The sequence below is a fragment of the Seriola aureovittata genome, chromosome 6 (assembly GCF_021018895.1).
Source record: "Seriola aureovittata isolate HTS-2021-v1 ecotype China chromosome 6, ASM2101889v1, whole genome shotgun sequence".
Classification (NCBI taxonomy): Eukaryota; Metazoa; Chordata; class Actinopteri; order Carangiformes; family Carangidae; genus Seriola; species Seriola aureovittata.
In genome coordinates, this window is record NC_079369.1 from 14,507,627 (window position 1) to 14,527,651 (window position 20,025).

The window sequence follows — 20,025 nt, forward strand, 5'->3', positions numbered from 1 at the left end:
GCTTTCTAAAAATCATAAAATGATTTTGTTTTCAGCTGAGTTGCATTGGCTGGACTGAAAGCATGTGCGTAAAACATTTATGTACTCTTCCTTTTGTGAGTCGATGCTAACATTTAATTTCACATGGAGACCTCAGAACATGCTATTGAAAAATTAATTCCCTCTTTTTTTCAGCAGGCTCTCAGTGAACAGTTCAAGCATAGGGTCGCGCTTACTGCATGGTCCCATTTGTTTAGTGTCTGTCACTGGAGCATGGGTTTCAATGGATTTCAAATTCCCAAAGTTCAATTCTTGTCGCCACAGTAAAGGCCCTGCCACTGCCTACTGGCAATTCAGACAGAGGAGTGTCGAAGAATAGTGGCGGATGGGACGCTATGGAATTGATTGTGCTAATGAGGTTGCCTATCTCTTGCCTGTGCTGCTGCCCTGTCCTCCAGGGATGCTCAGGCCAGACAGACTGAAGGCTTCAGCATGAGATCATAGTCTGGGTGTGGCTGCCTTGTTGGGATGGAAAGGACAAGGCTGTCTTTGTGTATGGGTTTGTGTGTGCGTTTATTATTTACCAGACCAGTAATAACGCTGATTCTTCCTTGTAGTCCCTTTTAATTTTAATCTTTAACAGTGGCACATGTGAAAAATCCCATGTAGAAGAAGAAGAGAAATCATTTCTGTCACTAACAGCTAAAAACAGAGCATAATTCATCCATATTTGTACTTCTGCCGTTCATAGCAATGAATTACTGAGAAAGGAGCGTTGCTCTAACTACAGGTGCAAGGCTAAATTAACATTTGACCAGAAAGAAACATCTGCACAGCAGAGTGCACATGTTCTTTTCTCCAAAAAGTATCACCAGCTTATAACCTTGCACAGCACACCAAAGCATAACTCTTTATCCACACCTACACCTAGATTCTCCTAAATCAAAAAAATTTGTCAATGCTACCTGTGTTGCTTTTTATCTGCCAGAAGTCTATTGTGGAAATATATACGGATGCAGCTAATGACCAGCTGGTGGCCAAATACTTTCTTAGTGAATCCTTTGGTAAATAAATTGTCAGCAGATAGTGAAAATAACCTGTACAATTTTTCATGTTGTTTGGTCTGACTAACACTCCAAAACCCAAATATATACAGTTGACATTATATAAAACTGGGAAATGCAGTAAATGTTGCTGGGACCAAAGAATTTTTGGTTAAAAAATTTGAGAAATGATTAACCAAATAGTTGCCACTTCATCTCTGTCAATCGACTGATTGTTTGAGAAATATTGATTTTTTCCATTTGTTAAAAATTTCGAAGACACCATCTGACAAACTTTTGTTAATAGGGCATGAATGCATTTTCTGTAAGTATTTCACACTCAGAGGCATGAGATTAAGACTTTTTTCCTGAAGCCTTTCCATTTGTCTAATGGTTGTGATATCTGTTGGCCATGGTCACAAGGAGAAAATTATGAGATATTTCAAATTGGTTTCAGAGATACAAGATAACAACCAAGTGGAGCCAGTGTGGCAGTCTGGCCAGGTTAACCTTCCTCTGAAATGGCAAATGAGAACATTTTATCAGGTCATCGCTAACAAAAAAAGCCCTATTAAATTGAGAGAGAAGGTTAGAGTCTCATTATATACATTAGCATTAGTTTTGTCCAGAGAAAAACATTTCAAGGGTTTGGGTCAATTTGCAAAGCCAAAACAAGTGATGTTTAAGAGTTTTCTGTTTGCCTCAGAGACGGTGACAATGTGATTCTTCAACTCCTGTTTGATTTGGTCGCTGAGTGTGGGATCGATGGTGAGGACATGAGCGAAAAAGCAATTTTATAGACGTACTCAGCCTGGATCAGAATGGGCGGTGATGGTGGGGGTTTTAACAACCCAAAGACCATCTTGAGAAGTGTCCCATGTGTAGCCAGTGCACGTAGTGTAGCATTAGATGAACACTTAATTTCTCCACCATGCTCTGCCTCATTCACAGAGTTGTATGTGACTTGAGCAGGATCCCTGCACAGCTGCTGCACATGCATTCAGCTCAGAAACCCACAGGGAGACTTCCATATATCAATACTTTACAACTGCATGTCGGATCGAATTGGACAGCAAACCATGGCTAATGAGTTATAAGCTAATTGCTAATGTATCCAGGTAGCTCTTTTTGATTTGATTTAAAGGACTGACCCACAATTGTTTGATTATTTCTTCCTAGCATCTTACAAGGAAAACACTAACACATAAAAACTGTATTATACATGTGACATTACACTTTAACTGTAAATGTAGATTCCAAGTGGGGGATCTTTTCTTCGGCAAAATTTACATCTCACTTGTAGGATTGATAACTGATCAGTCTATATTGGGTAATGTTAGCCAGTAAATCCAAGTCAAGTCCAAGCCAAGTCCCTAATGTTTGTAATGAACTTTCTGTCATTTACTGTATGCCATCTGGTCTGCTTTGAACACTGCATTGACATATCAAAGGAATTTAAAGCATGTAGGCCTACTACATTATCATCTCCTTAATCTACAAAATTCTGCATGATAATAAGGGAGGGAATGACATTCAGCTTGTCAGACATTTCCTTAATGTTAATATGGCAAAAATATAACAAATAGAAAATGTGCTCAGTAGAGCACAGAGGTCTGCCAAGGCCAAAGTCAAGTAACATGCAGTATATCACGGAAGGAGAGGGAATGGAAATTGGCGTGGGACTTCTGGCTTGGACTGGCCCACCAAAACCCATGTGGAGACATCATCACATAGGTTACAGCCTGTGTCACACTTTGCGATAATCATGTAGTAAACATAGGATAAATTAATTGATTTGTAGAAAAATACATGAAATAGAACAACTGGCACATAAAATTTTACTTTTAGTGGTGATATACAGTTCATCCTCAAAGCTCAGACCGGAAGCTAACAGGTCTGTGGCTCAGGACACATGGTATGACTGTTCTCATCATGGTTATGTAATGTTTATCTGCTAAATGTTGCCATTATTATTACACAATCTTTGCATTTAGCAGGGTGATATATAGGTCAAAGGCCCGAGGGAATACAGGCCTTATGTCAGAAAGCCAGCGCTTGTGCACTTGTCTGCCTGTGTTTTCTACACATTAACTTCTATTATCAGCTGTTTCATTCCAGAGCCCAGGCACAGATTGGACTAATGCATAGACACATAGGGTTTGCATTTTTGTTTGCTGATGCAAAGCTCTTTTTGATGCACTTTGATGCAGTTATATCCACCCTTTCTGGTGCCAGCACAGCTTCTTTATTTAATTAAAGCATCCAATATGGTCAGTATTAGTCAATCTTTCTGAAGTGGTCAGCCTTTTGACATTATTCAGCACTTAACATGCAGATCATGTCACAGCAGAATTGGGCAGAAATATAATAAAATTAATTCAGACTAGTCGTGAGCGAAGTCTTTGAACTTCAGCTGCTCCCCTGGTGTGAACACAATGACTTCTCACTGGCATGTCTTTGTTCATTTTGATTTGTCTTTGCCGTACTTCCACCTTTAAGTCAGCTGTTCATAAGAGCAATGGTGTTGCTGATAATTATTTTTGTAAAGAATATAGCCTATGTGCTTTTGGTGCTGTTACAACCTGCCTTTTTATTTTTCTGTACCTACACCCTGGGGACAGCCACACTCCTCTTTGTTGTGTGGATAATATGTTTAATTTGGAAGAATTTCAAAATGTATTCCTCTCTGTCATAAAGAATGTATGAGACCCTGGCCTCTCTCTTATTAATAAAACATGGCGAGTATGCAGATCAGAGAGGTGATGTGGTATTTTAGATGATGTGACCTTCTTGTCCTGGACGCCAGGTTTTGCGATGGCGTTCATGGTGGTGTTTAGCAGAGAAACAAGTCTGAACATGGGGGCAATAACCATTTATATAGGGAGCTTCTATGCTATATGTCATTGAAAAGGCTGGTCAGCCCTACAATTCCACTCAGCAGTAGACTGTTAACAGTTAGCCTCTGCTTTGCATTTGGGAAGTTTTCTGCTCACAGGGCTGTGACTGTTCCTGCCCAGTGCTAAGACAGAGCTGTACAGATGCCAACAGTGTAATGAATGATGTCACAACAAAACTGACAGCTGAGCCGGAACAACAGGCTTCATTTTTGGCTGGCTGTGGTTTGTTGACAGGCTGCCCAGAGAGTGGAGGGATTTTGTGCTGCACTTACCGCTGATCTTGCCTTAGAAAAGGGATGAGGCTCTTTGGCTGTTTTCCCGTTGTTGGAATACAAGCACAGCTCTGAGGGTTACTCTGCACAGCACCAGGGAATTTCTTTTTGTGAAGTTCGACATTTTATTCCTGAGAATTTCCTTATTTCATAGCAGTATAGACACTAAAGTAGGCTGCTGAGTCTTGTGTAACTGTAGGCCCCATATGGCTCTTTGGTTAATGGGTCAGCTGTCAGCTCAGTCCTACACACAATCTGTCCTTCTATAAAACCAGGATTATTTTTAAATCACTGATGCTACAGGAAACATCTTAGGTTTGTGTCATACGTGTTTATAGCTGTCAGCTACACCTGTATTAAAATTCTACCACCAAGTGATCAGATAAATTTGTGATAAATGCATTAGATTGGCCAACAAGCAGAGAGAAATTAATGTGTCCAAGCCTTTATTTTAGTTTTGATTTCTCCCCCTGTGTAAGACAAGTTGAACACAAAATTATAGCCAGAGATAGTGTTGGAATGGAGTTAAAGTTAGTTTCAAGGGGGGGGCGTTGTCTGTTTGATGGGGGGATCTGAGTATGACTTACATGTGTAAGTCACCATAGCAACATCTAAGGTGCTGACAAGAAGCAGGGATTGGAAATGTGGGCTGCTAAGGCAGAGCGCGTTTTGCAAGTTGAGAAACGCGAAGCGCACCGTACTGCCTTTTTTTATTGAAGCCTACAGTTTGAAAAAAAGTGCAGTGCAGAGTGTTTTGTGAAATTATTGTAGCTAGGCAACCACTGAATCACCTGTCTTTAGCCAAACTTTGTTTTGAAGTAAGCTCACAGATCTGTGCATGTTATTTAAATATACAGGCAGAGAGCACTTGCTCGGCTCTGATTGAGGGTGAGAGGCAGTTCCCAAATAATAAGCTGGACACAGAGAAACAACTGAAAACAACTTACCCAAAATCTCCAGGCACTGCACTAATTTGCCTCCAGGCGTTGTGTTTTCTGTTCAAATCATGGTAACTGTGGTTGGTTAAGTCATATAGCTCCAGGTTTCGAGCAACAGCCACCACTAGTTTCTCCTCCCTTCCAAGCAAAGGCCTGCATTCAGAATGCTCCTGGAAAAACTCAAGATGCCCTGAGCGTCTAAAAACACGAGGTGCCCAGGGCGCAAAAGAAGCATGCTCACTGCAAAAACAATTTTTTTTTTGTTTTTTTGCTTTTGTTTTTGTCTTCTAATTTTTTTTAAGCAAAATGAATTATGTTCTCCTTCATCCATGTCTTTACAGTTTGTATTCAGCATGCAATATGGATGCATCTGGGCATCAGACAGACAAATGAGGAAAATCATTAGTGCTTAATCACCCATTGGCATTTGTCTTTTAGTAAAGGTCCTTTTTGCTAAATACCACACATCTTTGTCCTTCTGTTTTTCTTTGTCTTTTGTCGCTCTAAGTTAAAAGAAGATACCCAGGAGTTGTCTCTGAGACACCTGTCAAAATATCTATCTCCAGTACCTCTTGTTTGAACAGAAAGCAGCAGCCAGGACTTTAACCAGTGGTTAGAAAAAAAAAAAGCCACTTAACTTGCTGCCGGTTGGTTGCAGAACAATCTTTTTCAGATTTTCTAGCCTTTTTTAAAGCACACAAAATATGACTAGTTACATCCCAGGCATCTTAATGCGCTTGTGTGCAACCCTTCATCTCTGAGCAAATATGTGCTCGGAGATGAAAAATGTAAACTTAAGCACAAACACACCGACCTTGTTATGGGATCATCTGCGGAGTCGTGTCTGGAAGCCACACTTTTATGTCCTGTGCTGCTGGTTTTTTATTTGTATGTATGGTCTTTTGCATCTGTTTATCTTAATTGTGATGCTATTAATAGAACTTATCATTCAAATAAAGTTATTATAATTCAAATAATTATGTACCTGTCTGTCTGGATCTCTTGTAGAGTGTGCCCACCTGTTGTTGGCCCACAATGCACCAGTGAAAGTGAAGAACGCTCAGGGATGGAGTCCCCTTGCAGAGGCCATTAGCTACGGAGACCGACAGATGAGTAAGTATCTGTGACTGCCACTACTTGGTAATACACTGAGACAGGCTGTTGAATTTTTCCCACCACCACGGCCATATACTGATCATCACATCAATATGTTGGTCAGCCAGCTCATTTTCTGAAAGATATGTGGCTTCAGTGGGGTTTCAGTTTGAATGTTCCTGTGTGAAAAAAAATGGTGAAGGAGGATAAAAAAGGTCCGATCAACAGATGCAAATCAACGAATGGCTCTGCACATTCTTCCACTCTCCTGCTTCCCAGTGAGGCCATGACACTGGCCTGCCTCCTTTGTCCGTTAGAGAGAGGGGACATTCCTCAAGGCCCTCTAGCTTTTGTGCCTCTATGAAAGGCAATTCATTCGATGTTTCTTTCTCTCCTTTTAGGCTGATTGTACTCAGGCCCTAGTCTCACCCATTTTCTGCCCACAGTCCAAAATCTGGGTTAAACTGTGGTTTATTAAATTTTTTTTGTTTAAATTCCAAATTGATATATCCACTATTCATCGTAACCACTGCCTTTTACAAGGCCATCTCTGACAAGTGAAACCAATCATGTTAGTTTTTTTAATTGGTATTGGGTGTAAATTGACAGTGTGACAACACCCCTTGTACGCTGGTCCTATAGTTTTGCAAGTATTAAGTAAAGAACTAATGAGTATTTCACTGGCAGATGAGTGAATTTTGTCTATTATCTGTTTAAAGCTCTTAATATGTTGATCATGGGAAGAGGAAGGCAAGAGGTTCCATTCTATGTGGTGGAAATCTGTAAATAAGAAATACAGCCAGACTGAAATACTGAGTGGGAAATGTCATTAGCTGATACAGGTTTATGACAGGCACAGGGTTAGAAAACCATATGACAAATGAGAATTGCATTCTTGGGCCCATTTTGCTTGGTCATGTTTTTTCTTTATTCCTGTAAATAACAGTAGCTCTCGTTTTTTTACCTCTTTGAAAAAGGTGTTTTAATGCTGCTTCTATCACCATTCTCCATAGCTCTGTACACATGTACACTGTAAATGTACCTCTGTACATCTGCACAAGCAGAGTGTAGAGAGTTTGTGACTGGTCTCTTGCTGTTATCAAAACACATACCAGGAACTTCACGAAAATCTGCTAAAAATGAGTGTACCATAAAAGTAACAGAACAGCAAACTAAAAACAAACAAAAAGTAATATACTGAATCAACCTGTTAATCGAGGAGCTCACTAGACTGGTACAGACTCAACCTGCAGAAAGACAGGTACAGTGTGAGTCTGCTGATCTCACGAGTCAGCCGACAGGTTTTAGGGGCAGGAGGGACTCTAGCTTCTGCTGGAGTGAAGCCACTGAAAAGGAATGGGTGTTGTTCTTTAATGTTGCTCCAAAGTGCAGGGCAGGGCCTGTGTTGTTACAGTTGAGCTACAGCATTTGACTGTGAAAAGTCTGCACACTGTAAAACATTCACATTTGGTGTTCCATATATGGCTGCCATAATGACATTAAAGGAGAAGGGTGCTGAAAGAAACTGTCTTTTCTCCATATTCAGCGCAATAAATGTTGAGTCCTTTTCAGGTTTAGCCTAGAGCCCTGTTACTCAGTGTGAGCTGAGTCAGCGTTAGTCAGGAGTCTGGGAGGGAAGTGGAGACCTAGGAGCTTTTTTTGTTTGTTTTACAGTCAGGCAAATGTCCTGGCCTGGAAAGTGTTGACAACGGGTAACATGTTATGTTTTCGGGTTGTCTGTATGTTTGTCCCCATCCGTCCCTTTCTAGTGAACACAATATCTCAGTAACACCTTGAGGAAATTACTTTGTTTTATTTGATACAAATATTAGTTTGGACTCATGGATGAATTTATTAGATTTTGGTGGTCAAAGGTCAAGGTCACTGTGACCTCACAAAACACATTTTTGGCCTTAACTCAAGAATTCATACACTAATAGCACAATTTAACACAAATGTCTATTAGGATAAAATCATGAAGTGATGACATTTTATATCCAAGTGGTCAAAGGTCAACTTCACTGTGACATCATAATGTTCTGCAAAAATACTTATTTATCAATTACTATTCAATGCTGTTATTCAGGAACAGAAGGGGGAGATTGTGAGCATATGTCCTGCAACTTAACTGGTTGGAGGACAATTATAACAATAAGGTGGTAATTCTAATTTACTGCGCAATACATTTCTTGTAAGTGATTAAAACTCAGTGCTGTTCCTGTGTTATTTTTAGTGAACGTTTGTGACTTATTTCCACTGATGTCAGCCTTCATTTGCTGTGATGTGATGTATTTGTCACCTGAGTTTCATCACTTATGATTTCCGTTTGAACAAGAGGCTAAAATGTGGCTCAGAAATAGATTTTGTCATGTGTTCTGTTCAGGAAGAGTTATTTCTGTCCTTACTTGTATTCCACACACACAGCTGCGTTGTCAGCTTCAGGAGCTGGTCTACAGGCCTGCCTCAGTCAAGTTGGTGTTATTTAGATGGGGAACTGCTTTTCCATGTGGGTGTCAGACTGTATTGGTCTAGGCAGTTGGCTGTTGAATAAAGGACCAGACCTGAGTTTGCTGCTGAAAAGTTAAGTGTGAGATCGTTTGAATTTCAGCAGCTGGTTAGTGTGAGGCCTGGTAAGAAAACATTTGGATGGTTTAAGCTCATGTATAGAGTGGCCTTCTTTTTCATTTTGTGGTTGCTGTCATTTTCCCTTATATTATTCAAAATTTGTACGGGCATCAGACTATTTTACAAACCATCAAGATCAAGTGATTCTCTTGTTGTGACCTTAAAGCCATCCAATGACTCTGACTCTTTTAAAGATTTGTAATATTTTAAATACAGTTCTCTTCACCTGTCGTATTAGACCTCCAGTCAAATACTGCAGGTTTCATAGCAAAGTGAAATAATCTATTTAAAATGCAATAACATATTTGACAAAATGATATAAAAAGAAAATATTAAAACAAATTGTGGTTGGGGTGTGGGGTGTGGGGTGACATCAGTGCCTGTACTGGCCTAAAGTGTGACTGAACTTTTTTCCTCCCCACTACATTTATGCAGACTTTTTAAAAGCAGCTTGTAATTTTTAATCAGACATTTAGAGCTCCTCATGCCGTGTGTGGAGTGTTATGTTCATTTAAAGTGGCTGCTTTGAGTCTTTTTGGATGTCTTGTAAAATTAATTGACCGTGCCTCAGCTAGTTTAAACAGCAAGTTTGTTCAGATAGGCCTGTTTGCAGCAGCCTTCCTCACAGCTTCACTCTGCCACACAGTGACTCCACAGCGTACCTGTGTCAATATTGACTGTTCTCAGATTCTTGGAGAACAGCCAGTGGCAGTTGTCCAGTTAGATCCAGGAACTAATTGTTAAAGAGTAGCAGGTTGGGGTGGTGTGAATGTAAAATTGTCCTGACTTTGTCTCTTTTCATTAATGTGTGGAGGTGAAGTTACTGAGATCACTCACCTAATTAATGCCAGGAAAGTGGCCTAATCAGTATTGGGGTGAATTAGTGCCAGCATGGAGAGTCAGTTTGGTTTAGTGTTGAAGTGGTCGGGATTGATTTCTCGGCCTCTGTTGGCTGGGTCGGCTGTAGGCAGATGGTGAGATTGTACTCCTTTCCTTGTCCTGCTGAGAGACGGCGAGGATCAGGAGGCGCCCCATCCAGAGCTTGTCCACACTCATTAGGCAGCCGGGGCCACACAGACACCCCTCGCCTTGTGCTTGTGACTGTGTCACTGTGTGCCATCGTGTGTGTATGTGTGTATGTGTGTGTGTGTATCTGTGTGTGTGTCTGTGTGTGTATCTGTGTGTGTGTGTGTGTGTGTGTGTGTGTGTGTGTGTGTGTGTGTGTGTGTGTGTACGCACACACATGCCTGTTCTCTCATTTGGCCTAGTTTTACCATTGAGCCGCCTGCCCCCTCTGTGCTGCCTCGTGGGGACCACCAATCAGACAACACTAACAACATGTTTGTGTATGTTGACTCAACACGTGGACATAGAGGAGCACAGGATCTAGTTAGGCTAATGATGATGCCAAATGTCCACTGTTGCTCGTAGTCCTAAAATTTGGGGCAGTCTGGGTGTCATAAGTGTCATTTTTTCATGACTGTTTCCATGAGTTTTAAGTGGCACAGTCATGTCATCATTTTCATTTAATCCCCTCATGGCTCCATAAAAGCAACACATTTATGTCAACAAGCAACTGATGCTCCCACTCCCCTTATAAACAGCAAATAACATTTAAATAAATGCTTGTTAGTTGGGTGTGGATCCATTTTTTTTTTCCTTAACCCCATTTTCTTTTGCATAAAGTCTCCTGGAGCCAATGGGCTAAAGAACTGTTAATGTAACCCGTTGTGGTTAAAAGTCTCCTGTGCGTGTGTCTCTCCCCCAGGGTCGTTAAGCAGGTTAAAGGCGCAGCTCATTAGCAGGCAGTTCCATATCTCCCAGCCTTGTTCCCTTTGAACTTCCCGGAACGGTTTGATCCCTGCAGGCAGTGCGCAGGGATTGGTCGAATGCTGCTGAGAGTGTCCCATGTGGCAGCAGGAACCAAAAGCCACTGTTACTGTAAACTGTGTGCTCTTTGCCTTTAGCATGTTTTTTTGTTGGCAGGATTTGCATAGAGGTAATCGTGGTGACTTATAGTACATTCATACACCACAGGACTCTCCATTTCTTACAGCATGTTGCAAAATTAAACATAAACCCTCATCATGAAAGAGGACCACCTGTGTTTTGGTGAAGTGGCTAAATGTGAACCACTTTCCTGTACAGTGCTACATTAATGCTACAGTTATTTTGTCACCTTGAAAATTGGTTTTAGTCTGTTTGATGTGAAATTAGTTTTGCTGTTTTGTGGGTGAAGGGTGATACGGTAATAACAGCCGTGTTCATGCACCAAAACTTCCATCACCTTCTTAACATTAAAACAAAAAACGAGGAGTCTGTAAGGCACTCACAATGCAGGCGCTCTCAAAAAGCTCCTTATCGAAGAATGCAGCACTCTTTAAAGTTTAGAGAGGGTCAGTGTTTTAGAAAAATGTAAATTAGTTTTTTTTTTCTCAGCCAACTAATCATGATTTTAGGAATGGCTGGCTTTCATCCCGCTGGGAGAAGGATGCTTGCCATTTGCCAAAGCAACAACAACTTGGTGGAGAAACTTAGTTTTTGAATATAGTAACTAAATCTTCTACTTGGAGCAAGTGAACTGGTGGGATCAGATTCAACATAACAAAAGGTTATTTGAAAAAATTAACAGTCAGCCCCTAGGGGAACAAATGCTGTCATCCAATCCACTCTCGAATAATTTTTTCCAACAGAAGCTCTTCAGCCAGACAGTGAAAAGCTGCCTATTTGTTGATGCATTTGGTCTCACTTGTGCCTTTCTTCATCTCTCTGTGTCTTTCAGTCACAGCCCTGCTGAGGAAACTGAAGCAACAGTCCAGGGAGAGTGTGGAGGACAAGAGGCCCAAGCTGCTGAAAGCCCTGAAAGAGGTTTGTGGTTCTTAATCAGCTGTCTGCTCTGTTCTCTGCTGCTGCTCCTGACATCTTGATGCTGTTTCTTTTTTTTCTGGCCATTGAATCTTTTTACATTTCATCCTGCTCACCTCTTGTGATGTTTTTTCTTCTTGATTCTTATCTTATTCCTTATGTTCTGAACTCCTTTCTCTTACCGTCTCTCTGATATCTTCTTAAAGGTTATAAACACCACTGACTGAACTGAAATGAATTTTTCTGTGTCTCTGTCAAACCATATACACACACACACACACACACACACACACACACACACACACACACACACACACACACACAGGGTTAAATATACACAATACACAAACTTCCTTTCCAGACTTCTGTCATTTTTGTCATTCACAAATTACTGTCATCACAACAAGGCAAAGCCAGGAGGGGCACACTCACATTATCAACTAGTCAGAGTCAGAGACATGTTTTTTAAGGCTAAATCAAGCCTCACAGTGCTTTTGTATGATGTCCTATGTACACATACACTGTAAACATTTAACTACTCACAGACATGCTGTTCAGAGCAGGGTTTGTTGTGGCTGTCTGCCTGACATGATGTCATACAGCCTTCACACACACAGACATTTACTCATGTACAGGCTGACATGTGCTTTGTAGAGCTAGTGTGTCAGGAGCCTTTTTGTATTGTTGTAGCTGCCTAGCATTAAGTTATGAACTCCATATTATTACAACAAACTGTTGGTGTAATCATCTGGTGATTGTAGCTTTCAGGTCAGCTGTGCTGCAACACCACCCCCACAAGACAGTCAGAGAGGAAGCAAACAGATGGGCAAATACAAGACCAAAGGCTGCAAACTAAAACCTAAAATCTAAAACCATGTGCTTTTTTACTGTGTTGAAAGAGGTCATATCATAGGTCTGTTTCAATGGTTTTCTCACCTTCAGTCTTAATGTGAACGGCAGATTTTGATGGCTTTACAAGTTGCTTGGCAGTCAGCTGAGCTTGTGTTTGATCTGACATGATGTGAACCTTCCGGGATGATGAGGCTGATTTGATTTTTCTGCGTCATCGTCCTTCAGAGATAATAAAGCTCTGGGAACTGATGATCCCCTGCCAGCCTGACGTCACCACTGAAGTTGGATTGAGACCACCAGTAGTGGTGATGAGATCAGTACATCCCAGCCTCGTACTTTAGAGTACAATTAAGCTCTACTGAGTAGTGTCAGTCAGGCGTGATTTGTTATGGACAGACATAGAGGCTCATGTTTACTCATGTTTCGTCTAGACTGAAAGGCTTTGGTACGGCATTTTGATTTTTGTTCTTCAAAGAAGTCTTGTTTATTGTTTGTAAAATGGGAGTAGTTTCTCATTTTCACTGTTGCATAGACATAAAAACAGTTATTCGTTTTTCCACTCCAAAGAGCACATTTTTCTACAATTACAGATTTTAAATGGCCATAGTCTGTATCTTTCTTGTTGTCAATAAATCCCATCAAAAGACCAAAAACAGCAATGAATAGGTGCTAATAATAAATATTGTCTGTGTATCTAAAGCCTGTAATAGCTTATTCCTCTTTGCCATAGACATCCATTGTTGTTCAGAACTATTAAAACACATCAGTGACCCACACTGTTACACTGTGTGACATGTTCCTTCATTACCATGAACATGGGCACTGATTATTTAAGTCACTTCCACATACACCCTCCTGGTGCTTTACATACTTACTAGGGCAGTAAATGTGGATTAATACACTGCTGAAAATAGTCCCCAACAAATGTACTATTTACTCCTGTATGATCTTTTCGTGAGATTTGTTGACAGTAAGACAAATCTACAAATATCACTAGAGTTATCATTTAGATATACAGCATTTTAATTGTGAATACGTTTGTGTTTCCACCTTCTCCACCCATGCAGTTTCACTTGTGATTAAGTTTTCTCTGTCTTCATTTGCAGCTTGGTGATTTTTACTTGGAGCTTCACTGGGACTTCCAAAGTTGGGGTAAGTCAAGTTCCACCTTCTGCTGTCTCATGACAGATTGACAGAAAACAAATTAGTTTAACAAACATTACCCACTCTGGAAAATAACCATGTGTCCTAAGTTAGGGTGTAGTCCGAAACACCAACTGTAGAGGCTGTTACAGACAGGAAAATATGATGGAACCAAAGTGTTTACCTTGTGCTAGGAGGGATATCCACTGCTGGAGTCAAGTTACTCCTCCTGCTGTATTTGAACTGACATACCAGCCTCTAATGTGGACCTGCCAGTGATATCTGACAATAACAGACGAAGAATTTGTTCTCTAGCTGCACTTGAATGTACGCTCATTTTTATACAATGCAGGGCCTCACATATCATACAAATGGTGGGTATTGTGTGACAGTAGATTAAATATATATACTGGCACTGGTGTAGCAGCATTTGCTTAGTCTGCAAAAGTCTGATCCCAGAGTGTGAGCCAGGACTGAATTCTGTGTACTCGATGTGTCTTTGTGAATTATTGACAAGGTGGCAAGATTATGTAATAGACGCATGATAGTAACTGAATGTACAATGGTTGCATAACAGTTTATTTGTAATTGGGGGCATTTTGTAAGAAAGTAAAAGCTTTGATGTAGAGACAAACATCTAGAAATGACATTTGTAGGTTAGAGAACTACAGATTTACAGTGCATTCAGAAAATATTCAGACCCCTTCACCTTTTTCACATTTTGTTATGTTGCAGTCGTATGGTAAAAGTGTTTAAATTTTTTTTCCCTCATCAATCTCCTCTCAATACCCCATAATGAAAAAAGCCAAAAGAGAATTTTAGAAATTTAGGAAAAACAGCAATACAACATTGACAAAAGTATTCAGAGCCCTTATTCAGGACTTAGTTGAAGCACCTTTGGCAGCGATTACAGCCTCAAGTCTTCTTGCGGATGATGCAGAAGCTTAGCACACCTGGATTTGAAGAGTTTCTGTCATTCCTCTCTGCAGATTCTCTCAAGCTATGTCAGGTTAGATGGGGATCGTAAGTGGACAACCATTTTCAGGTCTCTCCAGAGATGATTAAGTCAGGGTTCTGGCTGCGCCACTCATTCACAGAGTTGTCTCTAAGCGAGGCCTGCGTTGTCATGACTGTGTGCTTAAGGTCATTGTCCTGTTGGAAGGTGAATCTTTGGCCCAGTCTGAGGGCTCAAGCTCTCTGGACCCGGTTTTCTCTCTCTGTACTTGGCTTCGTTCAGCTCTCCCTCAACCCTGACCAGTCTCCCTGTCCCTGGCGCTGAAAAACACCCACACAGCATGATGCTGCCAGCACCATGCTTCACCGCTGGGATGGTGTAGGGAAGGTGATGAGGGAACAGTTTTAGCAAAAGGCTGCAACATAACAAAATGTTAAAAAGATGAAGGAGTATGAATACTTTGTTCACAGAAGAATTTTGTTTAAACCAACACAGTCTCGTGGATCTATGCTCACGTCAGAGGGATTTCTGGCTTCGTGCCTTCAGGCCTGTTTAGACTACATGTGGTGCTCTGCTGGGTTGGAGGAGCCACTTGATTTTCTAACAGCTTTTTTTTTTTTTCCAGTGCAGTCCTTCATAGAATTACTCTGGACTGTTAAAATTTTTGTGCAATGATGGAACAGCAAAAGAAGTCTCTTGTTTTCAGTTCCTTCACCTGGTGAAGGCTGTGAGTTATTAAATATTAAGCTACAGAACTACACTTTATATAGCCCTCTAGTCTACAGTGCTATATGCTACTGAAGCTTTAAAGTAGATGGTTGACTTCATTATTGAGTGAGGTTTCTAAATTTAGTCACCTCCAAGTTGTTTCATATGTCCTTACTGTATCTTTTCATGTTGCAGTGCCTTTGCTCTCCAGAATCCTGCCTTCAGATGCGTGTAAGATCTACAAGCAGGGAATTAACATCAGGCAAGTCAACAAATGTAATGCAGCCATGTAAATTATGTGATGATTTAAGTGCCATTTCTACAGTTGCCTTGTTACAACATTATATTTTATGCTTTTGTGGCAAAGTAAACAAAGACCACCTTATGGAAGCTACATCAAATTAAACAGCAATTTCTCGAGAAAACCTTTTATCGAGGCACTTAGTTACTTTTAAGGATTACTTATTTATCTCTCATCTTTTCTTACACACAACACAACATTCCTTTCTCCTCTGTCTTCCCTCTCTACCTCCTGTTTCCTCTCCTCAACCTCATCTGGTTAACTAGAGTGTGAAATCAGTCTCTGGCAGTATTAGGAAGCTGAATGGCGATGCCTCCGTGCACAAATCTTGTACTTCTGTGTTGAAATTAAATCAGAGCCTCATAGATGGAGAGTTACTGTAGACTCTCAGGTGCTGCCTGAGAGCTCACTTACAAAGGACGTCAGCAGAAATTCGTCACGCCCTGACGCAGGCTGACACACAGATAACAATGAATCATCAGCAGGAATTCATGTTGTTGTGTTTCATAGCCGCAGCTATGGCACACATATTAACACATGGTTCGGTGTAGTTTTTTTCCTATTTTTACGAGGTTTTATGTTTGACAAACACGGCCAGGTCTTTATCGAGCACATAGACAGATGCTTCTATATTTGGGTTTCATAATATATCAACTAAAGCTATTTGAAGAATGAATTCAGTTCATAAAAGTGTGTGTTTGTGACTCTGAGTGCGGTTTGTGTGTGAGATGGAGCATGTCATTGTTCTGTGAAACTGCTCCTGGCTGTCTAATTTGGTATTCAAAATGCCCTCTTATTATCCTGGAGTTGCAGGAAGAGAGAGAGAGAGCGAGAGAGTGAAAGAAAAAAACTGTCACAGCAAGTTCATTTACATTCTAGCGCTACGGTGTGTCAGGCCTGTCATACTCACCCATAGCACCTTCCACTTTGTTTCTGGTCTTCACAAGTGATCAATTATTCTTTTTGCTGCCATGCTTCACTCCAGGATTACCCACTTTGACAATGTAAAAACATTAACAAAAAAAAATAAAATTCTTGAAATGTGTTGTTGTGTTGTCTCCCGTGGCAACGATTACCATTCACATTGTCTCATAACCTTCAGCGCAAGGTGTCACATCCTTCAGAGTTTTTTTTGTGGCTTACAGTTTTTTGACACTGTGTTTGCTGGTTGCTTGGATGTAGTCAAAAGTAAACTCAGTCCAGCTGTCATCCTCTGTTTCCCTTTCCTACCATCTCCTTCCTTCTCCTTCATCTAAAGTTCCCACTTTAAACCCTATTTTTTGTCACCTGTACGTGCATTTGTGTATTGTGTACAGATTGGACACTACACTGATAGACTTCACAGACATGAAGTGCCAGCGCGGTGACCTCAGCTTCATCTTCAACGGCAATGCCATCCCCTCCGAGTCTTTTGTTGTGCTGGACAATGAACAGAAAGTCTACCAGCGGATACACCACGAGGTGTGTGAGACACGTACAGATATAAGACTGAAAGACTAAACCTTCACTTATGGCCCTTAAAGGTTGCAATGTTCATTACAACCCACATTTAGGGCTGTAACTGACAATTATTTTCACAATCGGCTAACATCTGCAAGATGTCAGAAAATTGCTTCATATTTTCTCTGACTGTTCAGCTAACAGTCTCACTGTCATAAGACAAAGAAAAGCAGCAAACACTCACATTCAGGAGCTGTAAGCGGGAAATGTTAAAAATAACATAATAATGATTGTAAAACTAATTGTAGATTCATTTTCTGTCGAAATGTTTTAGCTTGACCGTGTTACTGAACCTTTGGTTGAAAAGAACAACATACTGCCAAATTTGCTATTCTCACATCTTTATCAGTTGTGTGGCTAAAAATGTAAAGGTTTGTTCAGATAGTGATGCTAGTAAGGGCTGTTAGATCAAGAAGGTCCATTCCCCGGTGAGCATGAATGTTGTCTGTAAATGATTTGGTGAGGCTTTCCAGCCTGTTCTAATGGCTTGTTTTCATTGTTGGCACCCCGCAACCCTTCCTTACATCTCATATTGAGTGTCCACGCCTGTGTTCCTGTAATTTCAGGAGTCGGAGATGGAGACAGAGGAGGAAGTGGACATCCTGATGAGTAGCGATGTTTACTCCGCCACACTCTCCACTAAGTCCATCACTTTCTCCAGGGCACAGACTGGCTGGCTGTTCAGAGAAGACAAGACGGTTGGTGTCAGTTGTTGCAGTACATATTGATATCATGATATTATTATTCCCGCCGCCACAACTTTTTCACCCACCGCTGCTCCGGGTCACAGGGTTCCATCTGGTTGTGGAATTTCTAGAGTTTTTAGTCGCTTGTCCCAGACAGAGTTGGGAATTTGATTAATTCTTTGGGAAGGGCAGGAAATGGAGGGCAGTCTGTACACAGGGGGTCAGTACACAGATGTACATCTTCATCTCCTGTACACTTGGGTATAACATCCTATCAATTGCAATATATATTTTCTGCTGGTTTTCTCAAAAGTAAACCAGACTGTTGACCTCTGTATGACTTCTCTGACCTGAAAAACATAATTGACAAACCAAGAGTGGTAGAATATTTTATGGTCAGCAAAGTAAAAACAAAGTAAACCTGACCCTGACCCAGTACCCTTACTTTTTAAATCTTCCTGTGCTCTGTTTTTTTTTTTTTTTTTAAATCATTTTCTCTCCATTTTCTTGGAAAATTACTTCTTATCGTTTTTTTACTTGCTGGACATGTAAATGCTACTTCTCTGTGTCATTGTGCTATTTCACCCCGTCCTCTGTCAGAGTATTACTTTTGTTTAGGAACTACATTTCTGTTCTTCAGTACTATAGACTTTGTCCACTTCCCTAATGACATTTCGTGTGCTATATCACCTACACCAGGCAGGAAAAGAGTAAATAAATCCAAGGAGCAGCAGTGATAACCCCAGGAAGGAACTCAAAGGTGATAGGCTCAGGGTTAAAAACAGCACAGACAGGGTAGGGGATGTGGACGCGGTGGATGAATGATGTGGGTATTGCTTTCTGTCCTGTCGCTTTGACATGTGTTTAAAAGGGAAATTGGTGACTCAGTGGGGGGATTTATCTAACTGCTTCTTCTATCTCCAGGAGCGCGTGGGAAACTTCTTGGCAGATTTCTACTCTGTGAACGGCCTGGTGCTTGAGTCCAGGAAGAGACGGGAGCATCTGAGCGAGGAGGACATCTTGAGGAACAAAGCCATCATGGAGAGCCTGAGTAAAGGAGGAAACCTCATAGAGCAGAACTTTGAGGTAAGTCGGGCATTGATTCTAGATCTGAGTCATGGTCAGTCGTCATCTCAGAAGGGTGATGGAATAAACAGAGAGACAGCCATAATCATGTTTACAGCCTCAGTCCACCACTAGTGTGGTATATGACATAAAATGAAACCAACATTCCCTGTGACATGCTTGAAAAATACACTGAATCCTTAAGCATGCTTAATACTCCTGAACTGCTTGTCAGATAGTTGTATAGCTTCAGAAACCCTGGCTTTATACTCTGCCATCGAGTGCGGCGGTTCAAAATCAGGATGAACACCTTTGATGTCCAACGTGGTCAGACAACACATCTTACACACTAGTTCTGACATAAACCAGCCCTTCCTGACTCCCACAATGCTGTTATGTCGCTGACTTTGCGTACGATCTGTAGTTCAAGGAAGTTCTAATTTTTACTTTCCATGACAGTAAACATCAGATCAGGACACCGTAGATCTGAGGATTTCTGATCACTGAGTTATTTTATTGCAGAAATTTTGACCACATTGGGTTTTGAACCTTTTTGATGAAAAAGCTGCTGAAATGGCCAAACGAGAGGAACTAAACTCGGGAATTAAAAGTCAAAATCTATTTTGTGCATTCACTGTTGGCGTTCCCACCACATCTCAAGAACTGTGAACGTGTTTTTTTATTTACTGTTTTGTGACTTATGTTTGGGTTGGGTGTAATGACTGTAAGGGGACATGCTGAGAAGTGAAAGGAGACTGATATCAAGAACAACACAATGACGATCTGAGAGTGTTACAGTCATTTTTTCTGTTTGACAATGTTGGGAAGTAGTTTAGAAGCTGTCAACAAAGCTTAACTTAACCTTAACCTTGGTAGCATTAAGACAACATTAGATGTCTGTCTTTGAGCCTAATATTAATACCAGTGGCTCCTATAGTGCCCAAATTGCAGTTGCCATGGGTCCTCTGACCAATCAGTGACGTTCAGCCCTGCAAACTCCACCCCAAAAGTTCCTGAACCAACAGCCAGTACTAGTGACTTTCTAAACGTGAAAGTATCATACAGAAACGATATGTAGTTTCTGGTTCCACTGGTTGAAAT

The 20,025-nt window shown here is 40.9% G+C and overlaps 1 protein-coding gene and 1 long non-coding RNA gene across 2 annotated transcripts in view; one reads left to right on the top strand and one right to left on the bottom strand.

The window, feature by feature from the left end:
* LOC130171054 (ankyrin repeat domain-containing protein 13C) overlaps positions 1 to 20,025 on the top strand; it is a 29,203-nt gene that overhangs the window by 2,857 nt on the left and 6,321 nt on the right. The window contains exons 3-9 of the mRNA XM_056378831.1: positions 6,138 to 6,242; positions 11,632 to 11,717; positions 13,673 to 13,718; positions 15,568 to 15,634; positions 16,990 to 17,134; positions 17,740 to 17,871; positions 18,784 to 18,945. Of these exons, the coding sequence (XP_056234806.1) occupies positions 6,138 to 6,242; positions 11,632 to 11,717; positions 13,673 to 13,718; positions 15,568 to 15,634; positions 16,990 to 17,134; positions 17,740 to 17,871; positions 18,784 to 18,945 (743 nt within the window). The remainder of the gene's footprint in view (positions 1 to 6,137; positions 6,243 to 11,631; positions 11,718 to 13,672; positions 13,719 to 15,567; positions 15,635 to 16,989; positions 17,135 to 17,739; positions 17,872 to 18,783; positions 18,946 to 20,025) is intronic.
* On the bottom strand, positions 12,960 to 15,552 carry LOC130171055 (uncharacterized). The gene is made up of 3 exons (XR_008828071.1): positions 14,605 to 15,552; positions 13,894 to 13,991; positions 12,960 to 13,740 (listed from the first exon to the last, which is right to left on the bottom strand). It is a non-coding gene; the product is annotated as an uncharacterized LOC130171055 (long non-coding RNA).